This window comes from Falco peregrinus, chromosome 1, assembly GCF_023634155.1.
Source record: "Falco peregrinus isolate bFalPer1 chromosome 1, bFalPer1.pri, whole genome shotgun sequence".
Lineage (NCBI taxonomy): Eukaryota > Metazoa > Chordata > Aves > Falconiformes > Falconidae > Falco > Falco peregrinus.
Window position 1 is genome coordinate 130597968 of NC_073721.1, and position 25842 is coordinate 130623809.

Genomic DNA, 25842 nt, shown 5'->3' on the forward strand with positions numbered 1-25842 from the left:
GTTATTGCGAAGAAAGAAACCCAACACCACACCCCCCCCCCCCCCTTACTCCTAAAAAGATGAACTAGAGCTGGCAATGACAGAAGGAGGAGGCGGCGGCTGGGCTGCCAGGCCCCACACAGCCCGGGCCTCCGGGCAGCCCGGGCCTCCAAGGCCGCCAGGGCCAGGCCCCTGGGGGGGCGGGCAGCGGGCCGCCGCGTCATGGCACCGCCGCCCCCGACTGACAGCGGCATATGCGGGGCGGCTATAAATGCCGGCGGTGACTGACAGGGCGGGCGGCGGCGGCGTGAGCAGGGGCAGCCGGGCCGCCGCCATGGGCTCGCCCCGCCGAGTCCTCGCTGGCCTCTCTGGGCGGGGAGCGGGCAGCATCGAGGGGGCGGAGGAGGCCGAGAGCGCGGCCTGGGCCTCCCGGCCCGACCGGCGCAGTTACCTGCTGGCCATTCGGCCGCGGAACAGGTGAGGGCGGCCGCGCCGGGGGAAGGGGCTGGGGCGAGCGGGCGCCCGCCGCCCAGCCGCCGCCATGAGTGCGTGCGCCGCCGGGCCCGGGGCCTGCGGGAGGCGGCTCAGAGGCAGGTGGAGGAGCGGGGGCGGGCGGCCCAGCCCATGAGGCCATACCCCAGCCCCGGCCGCACCGAGGTGATGGCCGAGGTGGAAGAGGCAGGGCCGCCTGGGCCTTTCCTTCCCCCGAGATCTGCTGCGGGGTTGAAACGCTGAGCGGTGGCTCTGGATCTCCAAAAGCTCTCCTCTGCTGCAGGCTAGCCCCTCGCTTCCCAGAAAAGGGCTGTGGGTTTTGGCGGCTGTAACGGGCCAGAGGCTGTCAGCGTCGCGCACTGTTTTATAGCGGGCAGGTGTGTGCGGCGTTGCCGCGAAGCTCTGAGGGCCGCGGGCGGCCGCCGACGCCCTGGCGATGAGCGCAGGCCGCGCCCGGCACCACCCGCCCACCCTCATCGTCTGGCTGAGCAGTGGTCAGAACAGCATTCCTAGGTCGGAAGTGTCCGTAGGAGGGGGCCTGTGGTAGGAATAAGGCTTTGTTTGCATGGGAGAAGGTACGTTAAATACCGAGACTGGCAGAGGTTAGCAAGTATGAAAATACGAGGCAGCGTGCCAGCGAAGGCAAAGCTGTCTGAGATTGTGTTAGTTATTCAAAATAAAGCCTATCAACTACTTTTAATTCAGTAGGAGTGCTCTTCAGTCTGTAAGCTCTTGAAATGAGCATGCCTCTTCCCTGTTAATGACATAAATAATCCATTTCCAGCATGTTATGCATTGTTGCCTCAAAGAATAGGACATTTGTAAAAATAAATACAGGACCAAAAGAGACTTAAAGTGCTGCCAGGAAGTCAGACATTAAAACTAGGGTAATGCCAAAGTTAAGTTGCCTTAATTTGGTTCCTCTGTGCTTGTACGGCAGTGTGTGATCTAGTTGCAGTCTGTCTATATACCCTGGTGTCTTCAGCACCAACAGGTGCACACAGCGTCGATAACAGATTTGTGCTGTCAGGCCATACTGTGCAAAGGAAATTGGAGTTCAGTGTCTCTATTCTGCTGATTACAAGTAGAGAGAGTCCTTAATAAATAAGATGTCAAGGTGTTCTGGTTGCCTATAGCTTGAACTGTTATTCCCCCCTCAGTATGTTCAAATTGCAGCTTTAATCAGTTTAACTGATAAAGGAGGGCTCATCAGTCCTGTGAGCAATACCTCTGGTGTTCCCGGCCAACTTCCCCAAATCGTTGAAGTTTTCCTTAAGGCCATTGAGGCAGGCACAGAGTGATGTAGCGCTCTCATGCAGTGAGCCTGGTGTCTTCTGCTTGGGTCAATGCTGTGGCTCAGGCACAGTAAATCCAGCCCATGTCTGCAAAGCTCTGAGTCCTGAACACATTGCACTAGCCTGACAAGTTCAGCTTGTGGGTGCACCCCACTTTCCTAAGGCTTTTGCAGGTAAAGGGACGCTGTACTGCCACACTTAAATCAGCAGTGCATTCAATTTCCACAAATTGTGCCATCCAGTTTTCAACCTACGTATGTACTTGGTTGTCAAGCCAATGGCAAGGTAATTTCATTTTGCCTGCTAACTTCAGTGGCTGTCTCTTCTGTTGTAAGAAGCAGTGAATAAATATTTGTTAAATAGAAAAACTAACCTTTCCCTGACATCTTCTAGTTTCTCCAGTGAATTAGGGAGGAGTGTTATAGAAGTATCATGCCCTGCACATACCTGAGAGTGCCTACAAGTGCTGAAGACTTGAGCCAGGATGTGTGAAAACTTTGTTGTCTATGATGTGGGGCAAGGGCTTGAATGAAGTGGGCCTCTTGGTTTTATAACTAAATAATGTGTCATAACAATTCGGGAAAGTGAGTGAGTGGAATAGTGTAGCAAGAGGACTTTCAGAAAGTAATTACGAGTTTAACTAAATCCAGGAACATCTGGAGAGCTTGCCTGGAGAACTTGAAAAGCAAGATGAGTGACATCCCTAATGGCAGATAACATTCAGCAGTTCTCTTTAATGCAGAACCTATTTGAATTTGGTGGCTAATAAAAGTATTGGACAAGTGATGCAGACACAGAATTGTGGTGGGAGGCTGCTGCTGTTATGACTAAAAAGCAAAAATGGATATTCTGATCCAAGGAAAGTGTGGGCTGTTTTTTTTCAGGCTTCTCTGTTGCTGTCTATATATGTATTTGTAGGTGTTTAACTGAAATGCTTGCATGCTCTCTTCACCCATACTTAGGGCAGCAGAGAGTGTAGTGATGCAGTAGATGTGCTTATGGACATGAAAGTATTTTTATGAAAAGAAACTGAGGTTAGGAATCCTTGCTTCTGGAGTGACTATTATAAACATTTCACCTATATGCTTGCATTCATTAACCATGTAGAGATTAGTCTGGGTGGTCTTACTGGGTCTTCCTAATCCTATAGGATGAAAAAGGTGTTGTGTAAACTGAAGGATAATAATCTGGAAACTGGTATATGCTTTTTCTGTTTTTTTATTTGTAGAATTTGTCAGAGGTGGGGCTGCAGGGGCCAAAAGAATAGAGGTGTTGAAAATGCAATAGAACATCATCCCTTTATTAAACAAGAGTATTCAGGATAGTTATTTTTTGTGGCTTTGGGAACTGGTTTTCAGAAAGAATCCTCCCTGTGAGCAGATAGCTCAGTGGCAAAAAATTACTGGCTTTCCCTTGCTGGTCTTCTAACATACCTGATGACAGATAATGTGAAGAGCAGCTTATGATCATGGTGACTTGCCTTCTGCCCTGGCAGCTGACAGGACTTTTTTTATTTTGGGGTAGTATGTTTTGGTGGGGTTTTTTTCCAAAAAAATGTATGCCTAAAAGCACTTGATTATAATTACTTGACAAAGTGAGAGGAGAAGCTGTCAGTCCCGCTGTCAGTCCTGTCAAGGGTCTGACTTAGCTGCATTCATGGGCCACAACTTCAAGCCATCTCTTCAGCTGTACTTTTTGTAAGAACTAGCTGAGTCTGGAGAATGTCTTTATGCAGAGGTACAATTTTATGTAAAAACTTCATGTGAGTCCTAGGCAAACTTCTTTGTTGGAAGCAATCTGCACCTCTTGTCTGATGCAGATGTCTGCTCCTTGGCCTTCTTACAGCATTGCCTCCTTGCTTAAGTATCTTTCTACTGTCATGGCTTCATCATATGCAGATATTTATAGAGTATAGTGACACTGCCTTCGATCTTTTCTTGGATGGCTGCCTCTGGTTGCAGTGGCAGTTGAGCTCAGGAGAGTGCCTTGCCACCTGGCTTTTCTGGCTCTAAAACAATTTCCAATCTTATACCTCTTGCTTTGCACATAACAACAAATGAAGGTGGAAGACTTGTTACTATAATGAAGTGAGCTGAAAATGCAGGAGTGCTTAGTTCCTGAAAAGCATATTTAGATGTCTTAGCTCAGAGTTCCCTCTTCAGCAGTTGGGTACCTGTAACTTCTTGGGGGACCTTGCTTTTGGCAACAAGTTGTGTAAATCCCTGATGAGAAACCAGTTGTGACATCTGAGGAAATTAAGCCCATCTGTCTTGTCAGGTGAAAGTGTTCCAAACCCTGAAAGGAGAGACATCCAGTACTCACTGGAAAGGCAAAAGTAAAGGCACTAATGGATTCATCTCCAGTCCATGAGATCTCTTAAGACAGAGGTGTCTTTTTTTTCCTATTGGTTTAATTATCTGCACAGTGATGCCTTGTTTCAGTAGGGCTCTTTGGTGGTTGTGCACAGCAAATTATAATCCCAAACTGCATTTTTGAGTCCCCTTTCTAAAGCCTCGTGGCGGTATCTCCTTGAAAGTCAAGCAGAGCTGAGTATGTGGGCTGATGAGCTGATAACCTAGGTTGGAAGGTCAAGATGTGGAGCTGGACAGTGTCCTTCAGGACCACTGTTAAAATACAGACTATCACATGTGAACTTTGCTTTTCTGGGAACCTTGTAAATGCAGACATTTCCCAGGTCTGGGATCCCATTTGAGGGGGGAGTGTGGTCTCCTCTGAATGAGGCACCTCTTGTGCCACAGAAAAGGCAGTTTTCAGGAGATAGAGTTAAAAACTGCTCTGTCCTTGCACTGTTTCAGCAAGGGGTAGAAGTTCTCAGGTGAATGAAGCTGTTATCTCATACTGACTGGCTCAGCCTCACACCTTTACAGCATCACTCAGTCCAAGAAGAGGAAGGCAGAGGTGCTATTACAAACAGCTATATTTTTGCCTTGCTTCTTTTCTAACACACAGCCACAAAGATCTATGCACAATGAGTTACCAGGAAGATGTCAGCTTTCCTGGGCATCTCATTGTCCAATATTTGCTTTGCTTGCTTTTGTCCTTTCTCATTCCTTGATGTCTTTCAACTAGCTTTGTTTAATTTGGTTTAATTTGGACCATACAAGCAGCAATAATTCAGAGTTAAAACACATATCTGAGCCACCTTCAGAGTGTTACAGAGGCTGATACAGGAGCATGTAACTTAATTTATTGTTTTCCACATCCTCTGTTAATGAAATCTAGCTCTAAATTGTTACATGCAAGTGTATGTCCATCTGAGCTCAAAGTATATTACTTGCAGAAAACACAGCCATATTTCTGCAGCTCTGACATAAATTGGTTCCATGACCTTGACAAGCAAAGACTCCATACATCCACTTTCCAGTCTGTAAAATAACAATGTGTCTTGTACAGTTCCATAGCACTCACAGCTGCTTTATCAGAGGATTGCTGATAATTACTGCCATGGTATATGAAACACAAACACACTCGTTCTGTGTGTGCATGAAGCGCTTGATAAGAAGTGAGACACATGGCAGGAAAGAAGCCTTAAGCATAACCATATGTACATGAAAGCTTCATTGTTGGCTTTTAAATGTTGAAAAGGGTTTGCTGCTGACAGCTGAAAAGACATTGAGTGGCTTGTATTTTCGCAAGTAGTATTAACCTTGAAGGAAGAGAAGTTCATAGGAAATCTTATACTTGGAAGTCTGCATGTGCAAAATATGCTCAGTGTCATGGGTCATAGTGCCAGCAAGAGGGAGCATCTGCAGGGGATTCCAGGGCCATCCCTCTGTCCTGCTGCTGGGATGGAAGGGCTGCTGGTTCTTGGTGTGCTTTTCTGAGGAGCTTTTGTGCAATGCTCTTTCCATCAAAACATGACTTGGAGATCTCGGCTTTGCTGTCACTGACACATTTTGTTGTTTACGTGCTGCGCTGGGCAGCTTGTCTGGCTCAGTTTTCGTGCTGTAGAAGAGCACTGAAATTTATTAATAACTGTTGCAGCTGAAGCAGATCAAGTTGATGTACATGTGAGGATGAAGCCACTGTGAAGCCTATTTCAGGGTCTCCGAGCTCTTGTCAACTTCTGTATGAGGACGTGAGCTGGAAGGAGAAAGATTTATTTCAGGAAGAGAAAATACAAAAAAAGGGGAATCTCATGCAATGATTGTATGAGAGGGTTAGAAAAGGTGCCAGACTTAATTTTTTTTTCCAAGCAGCTAACTTTTTAGTGCCAATGAGGTGATGTACCAGCCTAGGCCATAGACTTGAGCAATGTTTTTAGTGATTAAAAAAAGTGAGTGTTGTTGACAGTTCTGCCTCTTGTCCTTGCAGCGATACTAAAATTTGGCAAATGCATGAAAACCAGGGAAGACTGTCTTCACTTCTGAAGAAAATTGTGAGTAGCTGAAGGGCTAAAACCTTTAAGAGGATGATAAATGTCTAAAGGATTTTTGAAAGCATTTGATGAAACAGAGTATAAAGAACCAAGGCTGGTAGAAGGTACATAGTAGAGGGGTATAATTCTGTGGTCCAGTGCATCAGCAGTTAATAAGTTAATAACTAAACCTGTGTTTTTAGGGCTAGCTCTTAAAAAGCTGTGCTTCATTTCACAGATGCAAGGTGCCCCAGGAGGTTTTCTTCCCACCAGCACTGGAAATGCCTGGAGCAGACCTATCTGAGCTTTTCTTCTCCAGTAGAGAGAAACCAGTACCTGTAGTCCTTGATGCACCCACTTTAGATGTGTTCCTCAGGATAAGATAAGCATTTGCTTTCGACCATTAACTATAATGGCCCCAAGCTTGCTTGTGGGAGACACATTTACTGCTGATACTGCATTTTATTAGTGGAGTCCTGTACTGTGTGCACTAACAAGTCTCGGTGGAGCATAGGACACAGCCCAGTTCCAGAGAGTATCAAGGCTAAGCATGCTGGGGTGTCTGACATGCCTGGCTTAGGACTTGCCTGTTTCCAAGCAGGTAAATTTGGTTTTAAGTCTGATATAGTTATGCCGTTGCAGCTCTATGCAGGTATGCTGTGAACATAATTAAAATTAAGTGAAACACCAGCTGCCTGCAGGCAGGGCTCTTCTGACTGAACCATTCAGAATTTGATCTTGCCTTTCCTGGGTTTAAATCTCTAGCATGAAAAGCAAATTTTGCTTGGTTCCTTAAGGTTAAACTTTAGTTAATACATGGATCTTTGTGGTGATGACCTCTTTCTTTGGGTAATATCAAAACTCCTCAAGAATTGCCAAGTCCAGTATTTAGCACTACTTCACACACAGGTTGTGTGCTCAACACTGGGGATTAGAAAAAAGTATGGACAATGCTCACTGTTTGATCACATTCATGAGCACAAGGGGTTCATGGCACAGGCACCCTTCACTCTGACTCTTGCTATTTGAGTGATTTTCTTTACATCCAAGCCAAGACACCACCCCATTTGTGTTATGCAAGAAAATGTGATTAAAACCACACTTCTGCCTACACTAGCATTCTCCAGTAAGCTTTTAGGATCTTCCCTGCTGGCTCCTCAAGTGATGCTCAGGTCCTTAGTATTCCTGGAGGCTAAAAGGATGTTTCTCTTGCACTAGTATGCGGAATGTTTTGGGTTTCATTTACTGTTGAAAAGCTGGTGGTTGAGACTACTTTAGCTGGAAATGCAACTCATCATCTTGACAGAGCTACCTGGGGGCAGCCCAGAGCACAGGGACACTCAGTGCTCCTGCCCCCAGGATCACCTGTGGCTGCTTTGCTTGGGAGGGCTGTGGGGAGGGGCAAGCATGATCCAGCTGGGAGGGTAGGGCGAGAGCAGCTGGAGGTGCAGTTTGAGCTCTTACCTGTTAGGGTGGCTGGGAGTGATGAGGACAAGGTGACATGCTGGTCAGTAAGGCAGGTAACACAAAGGCATGTCTTGCAGTGCTGGAAAGGTCATGGGGCTTAAAAGGATGCCCCAAGTGGTGGGGCTTAGCTGGAAAGACAGAGTTCCTCTGTCTGACTTCTCCCATGGGCCAGCACAGTGCATGCAAGATGGATGGCTGATCATCTGCCTGTTATGGTTAGTGTTTGATTTTTCCAGCTGGACAATGCCTAATCTGTTCATCCTCTGGCTGTGTGAACAGCATTTGGCACTGGGGAGAGATCAGGGTTGTGTGGCTGGGGGTGGAGAGGGTGAAGCTGCTGCCAAAAGGGCAAGTGCCACCCATGTTTGTTGGGTTAAAGCTACTTCTGAGCAGCTGTCTGAAGTTTCTGTCTTTGCTCTCCTGATCTGAAGGAGAGGAGCCAGTGAGCTCTTCAGTGCTGGGCTTTTTCCCAATGAAAATGTGCAATTATTTGTGTAAAGTATCAGGCCTTCAAGCTTTTTTACTTGTTTGTGTGGAGGTTCTGTCTTCACAGGTGGAAGTGGTATATGGTTGGCCACAGCAGTTTTCAGAGACACTCTGTGGTCATTTTTAGGGCAAGACTTGGAAGTCTTGCTGGCTTCAGTGTGATTGAGACTCACACAGAGCCTGGAGGTAGTCATTTAGGTAGGAGACCCTTCTTGATTCTTCATGCTGTCTTCTTTAATGTCATCATAAAGCACTGACATTTGGTTGTTCAACAGTGGTCTTCAGTGCAGAAGGTTGAGGTTTGATCTGTCTGTGCATACCTACGTGGGAGTCTGACTTGCATCTCAAAGTCTGTGCTGCAGTCATTTCTGAGGCTGTATGGTGAAGTTTTTGCATAGGCAAAACTAACACTATCTTGGTGTCCTTAAACAGTTGAGCTTACATGCTGTTAACTAGCTGGTACCTAGTCAGCTTTAGGCTCTTGATTGCCATGTGCGTGAGTTTAGGGTCTGAGGAACCTGCTCCTGATGGCAAAGGTCAATTCCAAGAGGTTACTTTCTACAGCCTGCAAGGGGCTGCTGCCACAGTATGGCAATATGGCCTTTTGACTAGGATGTGAGTCCTTGAAGACCCTCCTTTGGGAAAGCTGGTGGCCATGGGTAAGTAGCTCATCTGGGTGTCCCTTGTGTAGGACTTGGGTATTTGATTATTTATTTTTTCCCCTCTGAATTGATTAATGATATAGCATGTTCCTGCAAAGAAAGCAAAACCTGTAGATTCTTGTAAAGTCTGCTTCCTTTATTTTAATTTTTTGCCAGACCGTAGTGATCTGGTTGGCAAGCTGAAAAGCGGTGTATAGTGACCAGAGAGTTTTCAGCTTCTCCAAAGAGCTGTCCTTGGAAGCACGGAGGGTGACCAGCTCAGGCCACCTGCTTGCCAGCAGAGAAGTGGGCTTGCAACGGTCTGTACTCCTGCCTGCTGTTTAATCGAACATCTGGCGTGGAGTTGCCTGCTTTGAGCTCAATGCTGCGGAAGGTGCATGGAAGGCTCAGGTGCTGCTTCTTGGAAACCTACTTGTATAAATGTCCTTACACTTACTCTCTGTGGTTAATGATCATTTCATTTTTACAGCCTTTAATTTCAATTGACAATGTGGCTTGCTCATCCCAGCAGTCAGCCTCAGTAAGGCAGCTGTACCTTCTTTTAATAGGAACTCTGACCTGTGCAAAATGACTCATCATTAATAAGTCTCAGTAATGGTTTATTTCAGCTCCCTTCCATGCTTCTCTGTCTAATGATTTTTATGCTGTTTTTTGCTTAGCTTATCAAGCAGCAGATTCTCTCCCTCCAGTTTAGGAAGGTAAAACTACAATGCATTAAACTGCTCGGACCAAACACTTTGCTGAATCTGACTGCACATAATTAATCTGTAATGCTTTGGTACTAATTAATTAGTAGAGAGCCCTGAAGTGATCTAACAGCCTTACTCTGCATGATTGGATCCCTAATTCTTGCTTGAACTGCAGATGGCAAAGTGAACGTTCATCACAATTCCTGTGTTAAGGTGCAAGAAATACTCCTCTCTTAGCCAAAGGATGGGTGTTCAGCTGCCTTATATTAAAGTGAGAATTCCATGCAGAGACATTAAAAATTAATTTGCCTGCCCTGAAACTTTTAAAGAAGAAATATTCTTCTTCCCCTGCCATCCTGTGCTTTATTATAAAGGTCCTCATTCATTTGAACTCTGCCTTGAAATGTACTTTGCCTTGGGCAAAACAACACATTTGGAAATCAGCTGGCCTTACTGGCTTGCTGCAGAAGCAGGTAGCTGTGGGATTGCTAACTGAAAAAGTAAAGAAAAGAAAATGATGATGAGGAATATACTTCTCAAATCTCCCTCTCCTGCATACTGCTTTTGTATGGAAATCTCTCTTTAATGTAAAAAGGCTACTGAATTGCTGGTGTCTTCTTCCTAGGCTCCAGGGCTTTTTCTGTAGCAAAGATGCAACTGCAGGAAGGCCCCGAGGAACAGCGGCTGCTGCTTTGTATCAGATTTCTTGCATGCTCTGAATTATTGGTTTAGAAAGCAATTTGAATTGGACAAGTCTCATTGCAGCTGGAGTGAGTCAGCTGAGAGCCCCACAGTGCTGCAGTCTCTAAACCCCCCCTGTGACTAATACAATGGTTTCTTTGAAAGATTAAATAGACCTTCCAGGGCATTCTGCCAAGTGTACATTGGGCAAGTGTCCTCTGATCCATGGGCTGTGCCTGTGGAGCCCCCAGCTTCTGGCGATGCTGCTTTCCTAAACCATTCAGTAGCCTTTGCTGAATTTCACCTGATTGTGGGATTTGCACTGAACAGACCAGACTTATTCTTGGTGCTGCCTGCTGATACCGTTGGCTTGGTACTGGGATTAAACTTGGTCCCAAGTGTCACTATGTGTGTGCACATCACTTTATTTTTTTAAGATGCTGATCTGGTTGCTCTCCTGCTGGGGTGTGACATGTTCATTGATGCTATTGATGCTTGGGAAGTTCCTTATGTGGATCTAAAAGGTATTTACTGGTCTAGGGCTGGGGATCTGTATTGAAGGGGCCATCAAAACCCCACCAGTAACTGCCTTGGTACTGGATTGTCTGCCTTGATCTTTGGAAATGGAAGTTTTTTCTCTTGAGGTTGGAGCATGGAAAGGTTTATCTGGTTTTAAACAGCTGTTGGCTCTCAAACCCTTTCCTGGCCCTGGAGTTGTATGAAGGGTTGCTTGCCAGGACCAGTCTCCTGGGGGCCATTGATTTTCACAGAAAACAGTCTAAGCTGTGGAACCTGTTTTTTACCCCATCCCACACATGTTTGGATGCAGACTGGGCTTATAACCCTCATTCAATAGATGAGTCAAGTTTACAACAGCCCTAGCTGCCCCTATCCCACACCCTTACCCAACACAAAGTGCCTGGGAACTGGGTGACATTCTTGCTGCATCCCAGTTTATTACTTGGGGATTAATCTCCCTGTGCCTCTTACAGACCCATTCTAGCAGGAAGCCAGAGTGAAAATCATAGCACTGTGGCCTCCAGGCAAGTTTTCTGGGTGGATGAAACAGGTAGTTGCTCTGGCTGAAGCTATCCTTTACCCTTCAGCCATGTATGCAGTTTAGTCCTGGTGCAGTCTGTCTGTGCACCTGACCTTGCTGGGTTCATGCTAAATGTGAGGGCGTTTGTTTTTCCTGAACAAGTCTACTGCTTCAGCAGGTAGAGCATGAGTAGCAACAGCACCAGCATCCTACTTGTGAGGCCAGGGTCCTCCTCACAGAGCCCTCACCACATGCTATGAGCCCTTCTGCTCGTGGAGAGCTGTGTCAGGAATGGTTTGGGGGTTTGTTCGATCTCTTGCATGTCTCTAGAAGCTGATCACTTAAGGAATGTCTTTCACTACTGAAAATTATGTAAGTAGAACTGCCAGCTACCAGTTCTCTTGCGATACTTGCTGTTTCTTGTAAGATCCTTGTACTTGAGACCTTCAGGTCCTCTTTCCTAGTGTAAATGTGAAGTGTTTTAATTGCAGAGGGAAAAATGAAAAAAGCTGTTTCCTTCCAAGAGCCCCAGAGCACTATCCAAATGAAGACCCAACTTGGAATTAAATAATTTTCCTTTATTTCAGAAAGCCCAGATCTTCTGGGGCCTCTCTTGGTGAAGCTCCAACAGGCTTGGCAGTGCTGTATGAATATGGTGACTTATTGCTATCATTGACTAGCGCTTAAATGACTGGAGAATCTAAGGTCCATTTCTGAGCTTCATAGACAGCACTATTTGGATAGTTCTGGCTATTTGGGTGTCCCAACCTGAACTTTGAGGTCAGTGCCTGAGCTCATGGAGTATGTAGTTTAAGTGCCTACCTGCAGCAGTGAGAGATTAAACAGGGAATGGATGTCAGATTCACATATAATTCCTGAGCTCAGAAAGCTGCAAGCCAGGCTCAAGGTCTCCTTCAGTGACCTGTCCCTGCAGCAGGCAGGTTTTCTTAATGCAGAGCTTTCAAAGAGGGCTTGTGTTTGGGAGATGTGTTCAGTTTGTACTTGGCCTGAAATTACATATGAAGTTTACACAAATAAAGTAAAACCCCAGTGAACAGAACACTTGAAACACTGACGGTGCAGTACGGGGAATGTGAAGCTGACTTTTTTTAGGGTCTTTCTGTGAGCCTGCTGGCTGATCAAAGAAGTGTCCTGGTATAATCAGAAACTAAAATGGTTCTTGACATTCATTACCCCAATAGCCATAAGGGCCAAGACAAAGGAAACATCTCCCAAATGACACTTTAATTTTCGGTCATCTTAAGAGTGAAAAGAACAGTCAGATATCCTGACACTGGACTGGACTTGTGAACAACCTAGTGTAGGGATGGTGGGAGGGAAGGAGGGCATTTAAAACAAGAACACAGGCTTCTGAGATAAGATAGAAAGTGGACACTTTGATTTTTCTAGTACTTTGATCTCTAAGAAATGCTTCTTGAATCTTCCAGGAGCACCTTCTGCACAATCATTTCTCAGCTGACGGAGGAAACCCAGCCACTATTTGAAACCACTATCAAATCCCGTTCTGTGTCCGAGGACTCTGATGCTAAATTCACGTGCATAGTGACAGGTAACAGTGTCTTCAGTGAATAACCTGGTCCTGCCTCACTTGCTGGACTTGCACTAGTTAAACTCTAGAGCAAGTGATAACAAGACAATACTTATGTGCACTGTTGTCAGACTGCCAAGTAAAGATTCAGCAACTGCATGATGATTTCAGCTTTAGTGTAAGGGTGGGGGGAAAACACCTGAGATTTAAAGAGGCAAAGGCATAAATAACCTAACATCTCAAAAAGGCAAATTAAAGACCAGAAGATGGAATATGCTGGTTGCCGCTTGGGCCAGCTACATTTTATTGTCCTAATCTCTGCCTCTTCTCTAATCCTGGACTCTGTAACTTGGGAATATGCAATTTTGAAGAGTAAGGCAATCATACTGAAGCCAACTGTGGCTCTTTGGCTGTAAATGGTTAGAGTGCAGCTGCATTTGCATCAGCAAAACCTGTGTGTCTGTGAACATCTGAATAAAAGCAGGTATCTGCCCAATGAGCTAAAATCTAACCTTGGGCAGGAAGGGTTTAGGCCAATAAGAGGAGAAGGCTGAGAAAGAGGGCTGGCACTAAGGCATTGTGGTGATGTGGTATAGCAGTGGATTGGTGTAAAAGCAGGCAGCCCCTTTGCTGATGAGCTTTTGTCCTTGAAAAATAGAAACTCTTTTTTCCACGGTATACTTGTTTACAACTCTGATCCTTCCTGATGTTGCTCATGTTAATTATTCTGACAGGTTACCCAGTGGGAGACATTAAACAAGTCTGTAAGTTTTGGAAGGAGAAGGATATCTCCAGTGAGCCCCTTAGTCACAAGGATCAAGGCTTTACCAAGAGTTAGGAAACCTAATTTGACATTAGAAACATGCTGTAAATAAGCTGTGCACCAGGAAACACAGACTGTGAGCCCTTCTGACAACTAATGGCTTTGATTTCTTGGCTCTTCTGTTATGGATTTCTTTGCAGGAGTGTAGCTGGTGTATTGATTTTATTTGCTTAACTTGAGCAGACTGCTTCCTGCTTCTAGGGCAAAAGTGGGCTGCTAGGTAGATGCCTCCAAATCGTGCCCTTTAGTGATTCATTAGAAGGGCTTTTCCAATTAAAAGCTTTCTAAAAGCAAAAGCTTGACACACTGTGCAGTAGCATGTAACTGGCCATTTTGCAAGCCACGAGTGTCAGAGGTCAAAAAGTAAGTCATGGTTAGCTGTGTTAGGAAATCTTGAGTAACAGCAGATAGAATTCTCTTCCATTTCCCCTTGCCTGAAAGTGTAGAAGTCCTGCAGACCCAGGGCATGGCTGCTTACTGCAAGGACATGTAGTAGCACTGCTCTCCCTTTCAGCATTTCTCACCTCTTTTAAAGTGCCTAGTCCTGGCTTCTCTCACTCGCTTAAATCTTCACCAGCTGCACCTTGAGGTTGATAGTTCCCTCTTAACAAATTTCATCTCTTCCAAAGTCTGGATGATTCCAGCAGCTCCACATGGGCTCTCTCAAGGTGAGGTGCACTTGTGCAGCTGAGCTCTAGTACACCCATGAGACTAGATGGGTGACAGGAGGCTGGGAAGCACCCTGCAGGTGTGATGCCCAACATGCTCAGTCCCCTTTCAAGAGGAATGGGGATGAGATGCTTGTCAGCCCTGCAAGGAGACCTTGTCCATGTCCTTTCCAGCATCTCACCTGGAAAAGATAGAGAAACTCTTCACTGTAGATTGCACAGGAGTTATGCTGCCAAGGGCAACCTCCTCGGCTTGTATCAAAATTGAAGTATCAACCTCTAGAGACAGATTTGTTCTCTATCCAGTCTGTAGCCCTTCTTGCAGTTCATCCTTGCTCTTGGTAGGCAGGATGCTGCCTTCAAGTTTTGGATGACCTGCTGATGCTGTGTAGTGCAACCTGGTATACTGTACCAGTTGAAAACTTGAACTGATAGTGGTCTAACTTTCTACTCAAGTGAAGGAAAGCGTCAAATGAACATCTTCAGCATGTAGCCTATCACAATATTTTTGTACCTGGTAGACTAGATTGGGGGATGTCTTTATGCATTTAAATTAATAAACCTATAAAACTAGGAATTTTCATGGAAATGCCCTTTAAAAGCAGCCTGGACCACCTATACTATATGGTAATCTCTTGCATGTGGTCCTGTGAACTGCTTTAGGAGCTGGGGATCTCTGGGAGAGAGGGGCATGAGGTGGAAAGCAAACTCCAACTGCAAAGTCTGATCAGCAGTTCAGATATCTCCCCATGCCATGATGTTTACATTCAACTGGGAGACCTTATGGGGAGAAAGGAAGTGGCAGTTGCATCCCTGGCCAGTGATCAGAGTGGAACCAGCTCAGTCCTGCTGTGGCTGGAGTCCAGGGACACTTTGGTTCATAGACTCTCAGGAGGCAAAGGGCAGACTGTCAGCTGCTCCTGTTTGACTCTAAACCACAGACATGGATATGTGACCTACAATAACATCTTAATATTTTTTTTTGCTGCTTCTTGACCAATAACGAGAGTTACAGGGTAGTCCCACTTCTGTGAATACCAGTGACTTGCTGGACGTGTCCTAGGAAGGCAGCAAGATACAACTGTTTGAAGAGCCAGTCCCTATAAAATGTGCTGGGTGGTGCAGGCAAGAAAAAAAAACACCAGTCAGGCAGAGGCAGACTTCTGATGCTCTTGGGTGGTTGTGCAAGCCCTTCTTTCCTCCTGTTGCCTAGTTCTGCCTGCTACCAGTGTCCCTAGTACATCTGACTTGATTGTTTTGGGTCAAATCTTGCATCAGTTATGACGTGTTTTCTTTTTTAGACAAAATTAGTTCATCCTTTGAGAGATGTGAAAAAGGGAACAAGAGCACTTCCATTTACTGTGCAGTTTCTTACAGAGCAGAGCACACCATGCTTCTTTGCACTGAGTGCTTTTGTTGGTGGGTCTGTCTGGACTTCAGGATCTCAAGGTTCATCACAGTACTCCTCAGTGAGTGGATATTGGGCTCTTCAGAGAGTGGTCCTTATTGGAGGTGCTACTACAATAATTTTACAACTTTTCAGTCATTGCTGTTACAGCGTTGGCTGGGAAGGAGAGATGTTGGCTGGTGAAATGTGGGGGCTTGGATGAAGGGACCTGGGCCTGTGACTGCTTGTTAGGGAATGAGGCCAACTGGGAGAGGTGATGATTGGATCTAGCAAAGACCATTGTGTGTCAGTGCCAGGTATATTGCACAACTGCCTCTTCAGCACTGTTTCAGTCCTCCTTAGGCAGGTTCAACTCCTCTGACCTGGCTACCCAAATCATCAGCCCAGGAGCTACTAGGTCCCATCACTCCCTTCATGGGTCAGTGCCTGTGCTTGAAGAAGTGTCCAGGCTGGTACCTCTCCTATGCTATGCAGGTGCTTGATCAGTGTGGGCATCTGCACTCTGAGTAGCACATCCCTAGAGGGGACAGGAACAAAGCAACATGCCCAGAAACAGTCTTGTTTTATTGTAGAGCTATGGAAGGGAAAGGGCTTGGGGAAGGAAGCTGGAGTCAGGTGAGCAGAGAATCGCATGCCTAGTGGATGAGGATTTTAGTAAGCATAAAGCTGAACTTGTTGCATTTGTGGCCCTCTTAGGGAAATGTTTGAAGGATGAGAACTAAATGCTTGAATGAAGGATGTCTGGAGAAATGCAGGGGCTGTGAGAGGGGTGGATGGGTGGGTTTGGGAATGGGGTAGTTGAGTACAAGAGCAGACAGAGAGCTGGTGGGAGGCGAGGATGCCTGGATTTGGGGCAGCCAGTGCAAGAGAGGGATGGAGAATGAGCACGCAGGCTGGTGGCGTGGGGAGCTACTGCTCTTAGTGAGTATCTGTTCCTCCTCTCAGCATTACTGGATGCTTCCTTGTCTTCAGGTGATGGGGAGATTTAAATCGATAAAGCCAGAAAGGATGAGATCTTACCATGACTTTTCCTCCCAAAACTGCTTGAAGCCCTTAGTTCACATAGCTTGTGTAAGGCAGAAACGGGAAACTGGAGACTGTGTAATTGTTCTAAACTTTCCACCTTCCTAAGTTTCAGAAGGCTAACTGCTGCCTGCCCCAAAAAAGTTGCTTTGAATGGAGTTTCTCTAGGTGATTTTGGATAACTATTGCAATAACTGTTTTGGATAAGGTCACCAAAGCTCTGAAGAATTCCCAGACTTCTAACAACTTTGGGGGAAAAATATTTGATCTAAACTTGGCAATCTCCATGAAAAAAACCTAAATCTTTGCATATAAAAGTCTCCTGGGTCCTGCAGTAGCTGGTCATCATGCTGGAGCAATGCTTCTGGAAGACATGCTTCCCAAAAACTTTTGCTGGGCTCAAAGATGTGCAGTGGACACCTGCCCTCCTCCCCAGGAATGCCCAGCACCACTCTGTCTGCAACTGGGGGGCACTTGCTGGTGAACACATGGGACCAGCTGCCAGCAAATCCTTCTTGTCACCAGCTGTACAGTGGGTCTACAGGAGTGACAGGTTTTGGAAGGGTGAGTGCCTGATCTATGAATGGCTGCTCTCTAGCAATGTGCTTATGTTAAGGGTGGGCAACTGGTGCCCTGCAGTGTGGCAGTACCTGCTGATGGTGCCCTTGGGTCAGCTACCCTGTCCCACTGGCACCCTTAAAACTGGCCTGTCATGGCAGCTGGGCTAACTACAGATGTTGTGGTTGCAGGGGGTGTGCCCAGGAGTGATGCCTGCCCTCCCCACCCTGTGAGCTAGGGGAATTTTATTTGCTCAGAAGCCTGAAGACTGATGCCTACAGTGTCAGCAGCAGCTCCCCTCCAGTGGAGTACAGGGAGCCTTGCCCCTGCACAGCATCTCTTCATTCCCTGCTTGGTTCCAGTTACAGCCCCTAGGGAGGGACAGCTGTTGTTTGAACAGGCAGCTGGGGCCGCTGTTTCCGCATGGGAGGTGCGAAGCCTTTCAGCATCCCTCTGCCTACAGGTTTCCAGCCATCACTTGCCTGTAGCTCCCTTTCACTGCAGGCTGGAGGCTGCAGCAGGGGCTAGTCCCTTCTTGTCTGTACTGGGCTGGTATGGTGGTAGCCCCTGGTAGGGAGCAGGTAGCCTCAAGGACACAAATGCTACAGGTCAAAGGGCGTTTAGGCTTAACAGGAGGAAAATCTTTTCATGGAGCCACTACACAGCTATAGAAATTGCAGCTCTTTCTGGCAGTTGTCAGCTGGGAATAGGAATCGGCTTCAGAGGCCACGGGGCGGGGGGGAACACAACATCACAGGTTTCTTGGAAATGATAAGCTTGCAGTTCCCAGAATTGGAATCCCTTTGATTGCTGTTCATAGAGTATTAGGAGAATCTACCTGCCAGCTCCCTGCATTATGAACTGTGGGGGCCTCCTGAAGGTCTTGTATGCAGAACAGCCCTTGGGAGGGCTGGGGTTGCCCTGGGCAAAGTGTGAGCTGTGTATGAAAATTGGTTTGTTTCTTTTCCCTGGACCAGAAGGAAACAGCCACATGCTTATTCAGCTCAGGGTACAGTTGCCAAGTATAGTCAGTAGCTAATACTTACGGAAAACATAAGCAGCAGCATTGATCCCTGGTGATCCCATCGCTAGGGTACACTTGTGGCCTCCTCCAGTTAGCACTTTAGGGCTCATTTGCTTCAGCTGTAAGTATCTGAGGGCTTTGCACTTATGCAAACTAGTTTGGAGGGCCAGAGCAGCAGCAGAGAGCAGACCATGGCAAGATGGGGACTAAAGGGGAAGATGGAGAGCCTTGCAAGAAGGGCTTCAGGAGAAAGTCATGACTTAGCTTCCTGCAGAAGAGTAGGAACAAAGTACTAACCAACAGAAAGCCAAAGCTGCTGATGGTAGCAGTGGGAGGGGAATGAGGCAGGAAAGGGTGCAAGAGGTGTATGGGCAGTGGGGATGGAGAGGGTCGATGCCAGGGGCAGGGCATCTACCTGACCTCAATGAGCAAAAGAAGATAATAGGGGAAAATCAAGTCTGCAGGGGTATCTGGGCTATGGGGATGGCTGTTCTTTATGGAAAAGAGCAGGAAAGAAAAACTCTTTTGAGACTTGCCCTAACCCTGTCTGGTTCCAGGGGGCTAAGTCCCTCGAGGCCCCAGAGGATGCTGGAGAGCCCCAGCAAGCAAGGAATGGGGATAGGGAGTATATCAAAAGAGCAGACTGTGGCAGGAACGGCCAAGTGATACATGAAGAGGAGATCTGGTATATGCTGCTTTTCTAGTCAAAGGCATGTTGAGTTGGCCAAAACCAGGGTGAATTCCTGCTGATGAATCCTTGCTCCTGGTCTTTCACTCCCACTATGGGACCTTCATGGGAGCAGGTGTAAGCTGGGCTCAGGCATTGCTACAAGCTGCCAGCGTCTCTGGCTGGTGCAAATAGGAGGCTCCTGACCCTGGAAATGAAAAGGGCCCTGGTCAGGTTGGCAGCTGGGAAGGGTCCAGGTTAGGTGGGTAGTGCCCTGTCCCTGCCCTCTCTCCACTTCAGAGCCAGAGTCTGGATGCATTGGATATTCCTGGAGAGCCCTTGCTGGCCCCATGCCAGGGCTGTTAATGAGACCTGACCTTCTGGCTCCATTCTGGGATGCTGGGGAGACCCTTGGGGACTGGTGGAGGTAAGCAGTGTGCTGGACTCGCTTTGGCAGCACAGAAAGCCAGCAGGGGCGTTTGCAGGAGATGAGCTTCAGATGTCTGTCCTGGGGCTTTGAACAACTGTTGAGCACATCAACTTAAGCGGAGGCATGATGTGATCATTGAAACTTTTATCCCATGCCCTTGGGGTCAGCTTGGCTATGTGGAGAGCCCTGTGTGAAGTCTGGGAACCAATGTTGGCCACTAGCTTGAGCAGTTTTCCCCTGAAAACTGCTCTTATTCTGAGCAAGAGCTGCTGCTAGTGGAAAACTAGGTCTGTGGCTAGCCCTGGTCCATGTCAGGCACTCATGCTGATCCACCACTCCTGTTGCTAGCAGGAACATGGCTGCATGCCCAGCCTGCTAGCCAGCCAGTCACGCACATCATGATGTCATTTTACTGAAAAGGCAGATGACATCTGTTGTCAAGTGACATTTGTAGGACACCAGACTGGCTGTGATGCAATCAAGGTTGTTTCTGTTCAATGGAAACTTTTGGATCATCTTACAGGCTGTGACACTTGGTGAAAAGCTGTGAGCTCCGTGGAGGGGTGGATGCCTGTTTTCTAACCTTGGCCTTAGTCTCAGCAAAACATGCCTCTTCCTATAAAAGTGACAGTATGCTCACCTTCTCCCAGCCAGTGTTACAGGAGACGATCGTGTGATCTACTCCCCTATGAGGGATGAAGTGCTGGGATTTTTTTCTCAAAAATAGCCCTATTCCTAGGAGTGATAAAAGACTTGGATAAACCCATCAGGGTTTCCACTGACAACACTTTCTGCTGTGTGATGTAAAGAATGCAGTGAGCCAAGAATAACATGTATCCTATTCTGCTGGAGCATTTTGTTTTGCTGTTGATACCTTGTCCCCACAGGAGCAGGTGTGCTGTGCTACTGGTTGCAATGTTTCACGCCCTAATATACCACATGTCTCCTCCCCAGGATACCCACAGCCAGAGGTGACATGGTATAAGGATGATGAAGAGATGGACCGCTACTGTGGCTTACCTAAGTATGAGATATTCCGTCATGGAAATCGCCACACATTGCAGCTGTACAAGTGAGTAGAGAAGTTGGAGAGTGGTTGGATTTGGTGATGGGAGCTCCAAGCACATTTTCAGTATTTGGAGGAGCTGGCTGTCAGCAGTGATCTCCCCGCAGCACCCAGGCTGGCCCCTTCTGCTCCCCATTACCATGTTCCTGGCTGTCCCTTCCCCTTCAGCTCTTTGACTGCCTGATCACATCAGCATGAGATCCATTACTGCATCTGGGAATAGCTGCCGTGCTGAAAGCAAGAGGAAGGTCAGGAGAAATTTCTCTCTGGAGCCTTCAATGCTGGTGGCAATGTGTGCTATAGCTGCACCAGATAGGAGCTGAGCATTAGGGTTGGGCGAAGGTGAGCAAAGGGGAAGTACTAGCTGCCACCAGGATGATGGTCTGGGGGATCAGGCAGGACAAGGACAGAAACAGTTCATATGAGTGTTCTAGGCAACGGCAAAGAGACAGAGGGGCTGCAGCCCTCGCCCAGAAGGACCTTTCATAGCTCTCACTGTGAGGTCAGGGAAGGAAAGGGCTGCTTTGGCACTTGGATGGAGGGCCACCTCTATTCATCCCTGACTACCAGCTTCTTTTAACTTTAAACGAGGACCGTATTTCTGGAGAGCCAGGCACACCATCTGTGTCCCTGGCAAGCAGAGATGTGTTGCACCTCAGGTCCTGGATTTGGGATGTCAGAAGGTGTAGCACTGTCTGAAAGAGCAGAATATTGGTACTGCTGATAGTCCTGTCATCCTTATGCTTTTAGCCTGGCTTTTCTGCCACCTCAGATGTGCTCCAGGTTTCCATCAGAGGCTGGTTCACCTCCTGCCAGGAGCAGGGATCTCCATGGGCCAGGCGTTCCTGAGGGGTGAAAGCAGAGATGGCACGTGTATGCCTGTGAAGCAAAGGGGGAAGGCTGTAGTAAGGTAGTAGAATGGAGGAAGAACAGAAATGTCATGTAGGCTGTGAAGAGCTAAGAGGAGAAGATCCTGCAGAGGAATATGGCCAAGAACAGCTGGGACGCCTGGTGCTAGCTGTTCCTCCTCAATCACAGCCCTCTTATCAGAGTTACAGCTCAGGGCAGAGCTGAGTACTGGTTTAACATCCAACTTGCTTATCTGCTAGTGCTGAGAACAGGCAGAGCCTGGGGAGGGAGGCCAGCTCCAGGCCTACCACAGGTACCTCAAGGGCCATGTCTTTGTCTTCTGGCCCCTGTGGAGCAAGAAGTGGGACAGCATGTATGCCTGTGTGCCCAGCCATAGTGCCTGGGGAGGATGGGCAGGTCTCATGCAGAGCTTTTGGTTTCCAGGTGCCAAGAAGAAGATGCAGGCATTTACCAGGCCTCAGCTAGAAATAACAAAGGCATTGTGTCCTGCTCTGGTGTGTTGGAAGTGGGAATGATGACGGAATTCAAAATCCATCAGAAGTGGTTTGACAAAATTAAGAGAAAAGCTGAAGAAAAGTTGCAAGAGATAGAACAAGGCAAGAAACGAGGGAAAGAAAATGTGGAGGTGGAGAAGCTGCAGGGAATGAGCCCTGATCGGCTCCAGAGGAAGCGGCGGCTGGCCAGGGATCTGAATCTCCAGTCAGGAGCCTCTAGGTGGGAGGAGGATGCAGCAAAAGTGCATGTTGCAGATTCCCAGTCTATTAATGAGCCAAAGGAACAGCCAGTCAATGCGGTGACAGGCTTTCCAAACAAACTGATAGCACCTTTGAAAGCAGAGGTGACCACCAATGGAGATGCCCCTTTGGAAAGTGTGGAGGAGAATGGGAACAGCTTTCTTGCGTACATCTACGAGACTGTGGAGGACCTAGCAACTAAGCCAGTGGCAAAAGACTCTGCAGCTAAAAAGAAAAAGAAGGTGGAGGCTCCTCCCGCAGTGAAGCAGGAAGCTTCCAAGAGAGAACAAAGTGGGCGAGACAGGGCCAGTCCCTCTCTAAATCCAAGGTTTGCCCCTCCTGTCCCTTTACGCAGGAGTGCACGTTTAAGGGTGGCAAATGATCAAGAAGAGGAAAAGAGTCCAAAAGTCAAAGAGCCTGGGAAAGCTGTGAATCATGATACTAATGGCGACATGCACTTCTCTTTGAAAGAGATGTATTTTGATAAGCAAGTGAAGCCAGCAGCAGGGGAAGAGGAAGTGGGAGCCAAGGAAGAGGCTGTGAGCAAGGCTGCCCTGCAGCCTGTAGCAGTCAGCAGACAGACAGAGGATGCTCTGCCATCCTCGGAGGTGATGGAGGCAGGACCTGTGCCGTCTGAGGGACAAAGAGGCCAGCACCAAGCCCAGAAGTTGGAAGGAAACAAAGCCGTCAGTCCAGAGGTAACTAGGACAGAAAACAGCCAACACAGGGGTTGTAACAAGAAAATATTTGTGCTGCACCATTGTATTGTGGCACCAGCTCTGAGAGGCTGCATGTATCCCATGGGATCTGCTGCTGAGGCTTCATAGTTCTCCACTGGCAAAAGCATCCAGGAAAAAGGTCTTTCTGGACTTTTTGTGCCCAGACAACAGAGCTTCCACCCCATCTCCAAATAACTGTCAGATGAGGTGGTGAGGCAAAGATGTATGTCAGGGCCCTCTAGCCAAGCAGCTGGTCTCTGGGTGGCCTGGGGCATGCTGTGAGCTCTCTTGTTTAATCTGTAGGCTGACCTCATCCAAAATGTTTCCAAATCTGTTAAGCAGGGAGCACTGAATGGCTATTTATAGTTGGGGGTGGATGCCTTGTGCTTATGGCAGGCAGTGAGACGGATGACATGTTCAGTTTAGCAACTGCACCTGAACTTCAGCCGGTGTTTAATGAGCCCCCCCCATGCAAATGAGCACAGCGTGCTAGGTATACCACATGAGCTGTGCCACGTAGGTCATTGAATTTTATAAATTTATAAATAGTATAAATTTATAAATTATATATAAATTTATTAATAAATTTATAAATACAGTGCAGCATGTATACAGTAGATTTGGGCTATTTTTTGGCTCTTCTCTGTTGGAAAAACTCTGTTGCAAGACTCATTGTGGTGCTGATACAGTGCCAGGGTACAGCACCTGCTCCTGACCCTCACTGCATCTTTTAGTCAACTTCTATTTTTGTCACTCAACCTGAAGCATTTTCCATGAAAATATTAGACTGAAAGTTACCAGTCTTTTTTCATTTCCCATTTTTCTTTAATGACCCCTTCTGTGCTAAAAGGTTCTGAGTCCAATTTGCAGGTCCTGTCAGTATTTGATGTTTGAGCTATGGCAGGTGTACACTTTCAGTACAGACTAAAACACTTCAGCACGATCAGAGGGTGCAGCCCATCTCCCTTGGTAGGTAATGCAAATACTTCAGGCTGTGGAAACATGCATAATACAGAAAGTGGTACTGCTGGTTGCTCCAGTGAAAAAAAATTTCTTTCTTCTGGATTTTTTTACCCGTAGGCAGGAAAATCATTTACTGGTAATGTAATGCTATGTTAAGCAGTGAAGTGAGCATCTGGGTCCTGGCCTTGCCACAGTGCAGCACCCTGAACCCATGTTTAACCTTGACCCATCAGCATTCCATATTGCTACAGAAATTACTGCTGTGCATGTGAGCCCATGACAAAGCAGTTTTTCTCCCTCTGCGTTTTTACACGCCTTGCTCCTAAGGAGGACGGAAAGTGTTGGTGTGTAGTAGCCAGGCTTGGGCTGTCATCTCTGAGCCTTTGACATACATAAAGGTATTTTCCTCTTCAAAAACCCACTTACAGAGGGAAACCTGTAACTTGCCAGCTGGTGGGCCTTTGAGTAGACAAAAGGGAATGCTTTTGATTTGAATTTGAATGCATCAGCTAGTAGTGATGCTGGGGAAAGGGCTCAGACTTCCGTGTGACCAGATAAGCCATTTTAAAGCCCTTTAAAGCTGACTCTGAAGTGTTTGAGGATATTTTCACTCCCCAGGACATGGGTTGCTTTTTCTTTTTTAATCTCTCTTAAACAAGACAAGGTCATAGCATAAGTATCTTCCTCACCTTGGGACTAGCTGCTGGGCTTCGTGCTCAGGACTTTTCTTTTGAGCTGGATTTATCTGTAGCAGAAGGGCTTTCCAAAATGCCAGGATCTGAACATCCTCATGCATGAGAGCAAGGAAGAAACTGAATTTGCGTGGTGATTGCTCTTGCCTAACTTAAATTGATAATTTTATTACTCAAACTAGAGGCATATAAGAGTTTTACAGTTACTTAAGGACAGATGCCTTTCTGAAAAGCTTTCTGCAAGCTTTTCTGAATAAGCTTTAGTTTGTGCACCAATGATAAGGAAACTTCCCCCAAGTCCTCTTCAGCCAAAGAGATGCCCTTATTGACCAGCACCATTGTGTAGAGCTAGCTCTGTGCATCCATCGGTGAACCACCACCCTTGGTCCACCTCAGGCCCCCTTGGGCACTGTGCTGCTCAGCCCCTGGTGCAGAGGGCCCAGGGCTGGCCCTGCGGTTAGATTGGGCAGTGTCCATCCCCATACCTTTCTGTGCCTTGGAGGACCTAATAGTGTGGTAAAACCCAGTGGGGTTTCACTGTATAAAGCCTATCTGTCTCTTAAAATTATACCTTTTAAGCCTGAGCACTGGGGTGCTGTGTTGTGACACTCGGCCTGTGGAAGCAGGCAAGCAGAGAACTTGCCTCTGACCCCCAGGACATGGTTCTAAGGGAGCAGCAGCAGGGATGTGTGGCATTTGGGGGGTGCCCGTGCAGCCCTGTGAACTGTGGAGCCCTATTTCTGCACACCCTGTGTGCAGAGACAAACTGCCCAGCCTTTGGCATCCTTTGTAGTCTACCAAGGAAGCAGACTTGAATTGTGTGTGCAGTAATAGCCCCCCTTAATGCTGCTCTTCCCACCCCAGTCCTCTGATACTCACATTGTTGTAACAGTGGCCAGGGGAAGGGCTTGCTGAGACCATCATTACCTTTCCTGTTTTTTCCAAGATTCAAATGAAGCTGAAGTGGCACAAAATAGAATGGGTAAGTGCCACAGCGCTCCTTTCCCATGGACCTCCTTTTGGAGGCTTAAAGCTCAAGTCAGAGGCCTCAAAATCTTTAGCAGCAGATACTCTGGGATGGAAGGAGAACCTGTTGTGTACATGCCCTGTTCCCATGTGATTGTCTTGGTGTTGCTAGCTGAGTATCAGCTGGGCGCAGCATGTATCAGTGCTATTGCTGCCTCCCCTGAGCCTTACCTTACAAAAATAGATAGTGCTCCTTGGCTGAAGGATTTCACCAGATCTCCTCAGGGTAAAGCTCAGCCATCACAGTGGTCAGTTTGCTGAAATGTCTGCTAGTGTGCAAGCTGCAGTCGGAAACATTTGAGCTTCCCGAATGTCAAAGAAACAGGATGGTTGAATAGCACAGATAACGTTACGGTGTACAGTTTCACTATGAATCATTTGGGCAGCCTCATCCAGATGGTGTGTGACATGACGATCACCCAATCCCACAGTGGAGATTGCAGATATAGTATAG

The 25842-nt window shown here is 47.1% G+C and overlaps 1 protein-coding gene across 3 annotated transcripts in view; it reads left to right on the forward strand.

Moving 5' to 3' along the window:
* The first annotated feature begins 232 nt into the window (after nucleotides 1–232).
* ALPK3 (alpha kinase 3) overlaps nucleotides 233–25842 on the forward strand; it is a 34513-nt gene continuing 8903 nt past the window's right edge. The window contains exons 1-4 of one of the 3 annotated variants that reach the window (XM_055819395.1): nucleotides 233–456; nucleotides 12617–12738; nucleotides 20273–20390; nucleotides 21678–22686. In XM_055819395.1, coding sequence (XP_055675370.1) covers nucleotides 251–456; nucleotides 12617–12738; nucleotides 20273–20390; nucleotides 21678–22686 — 1455 coding nt within the window. In that variant the 5' untranslated portion in view covers nucleotides 233–250. Of the gene's footprint in view, nucleotides 457–8340; nucleotides 11949–12616; nucleotides 12739–16429; nucleotides 19316–20272; nucleotides 20391–21677; nucleotides 22687–25842 lie in introns of those variants that run through there. The other 2 variants (XM_027780032.2, XM_027780031.2) reach the window with 2 other exon arrangements.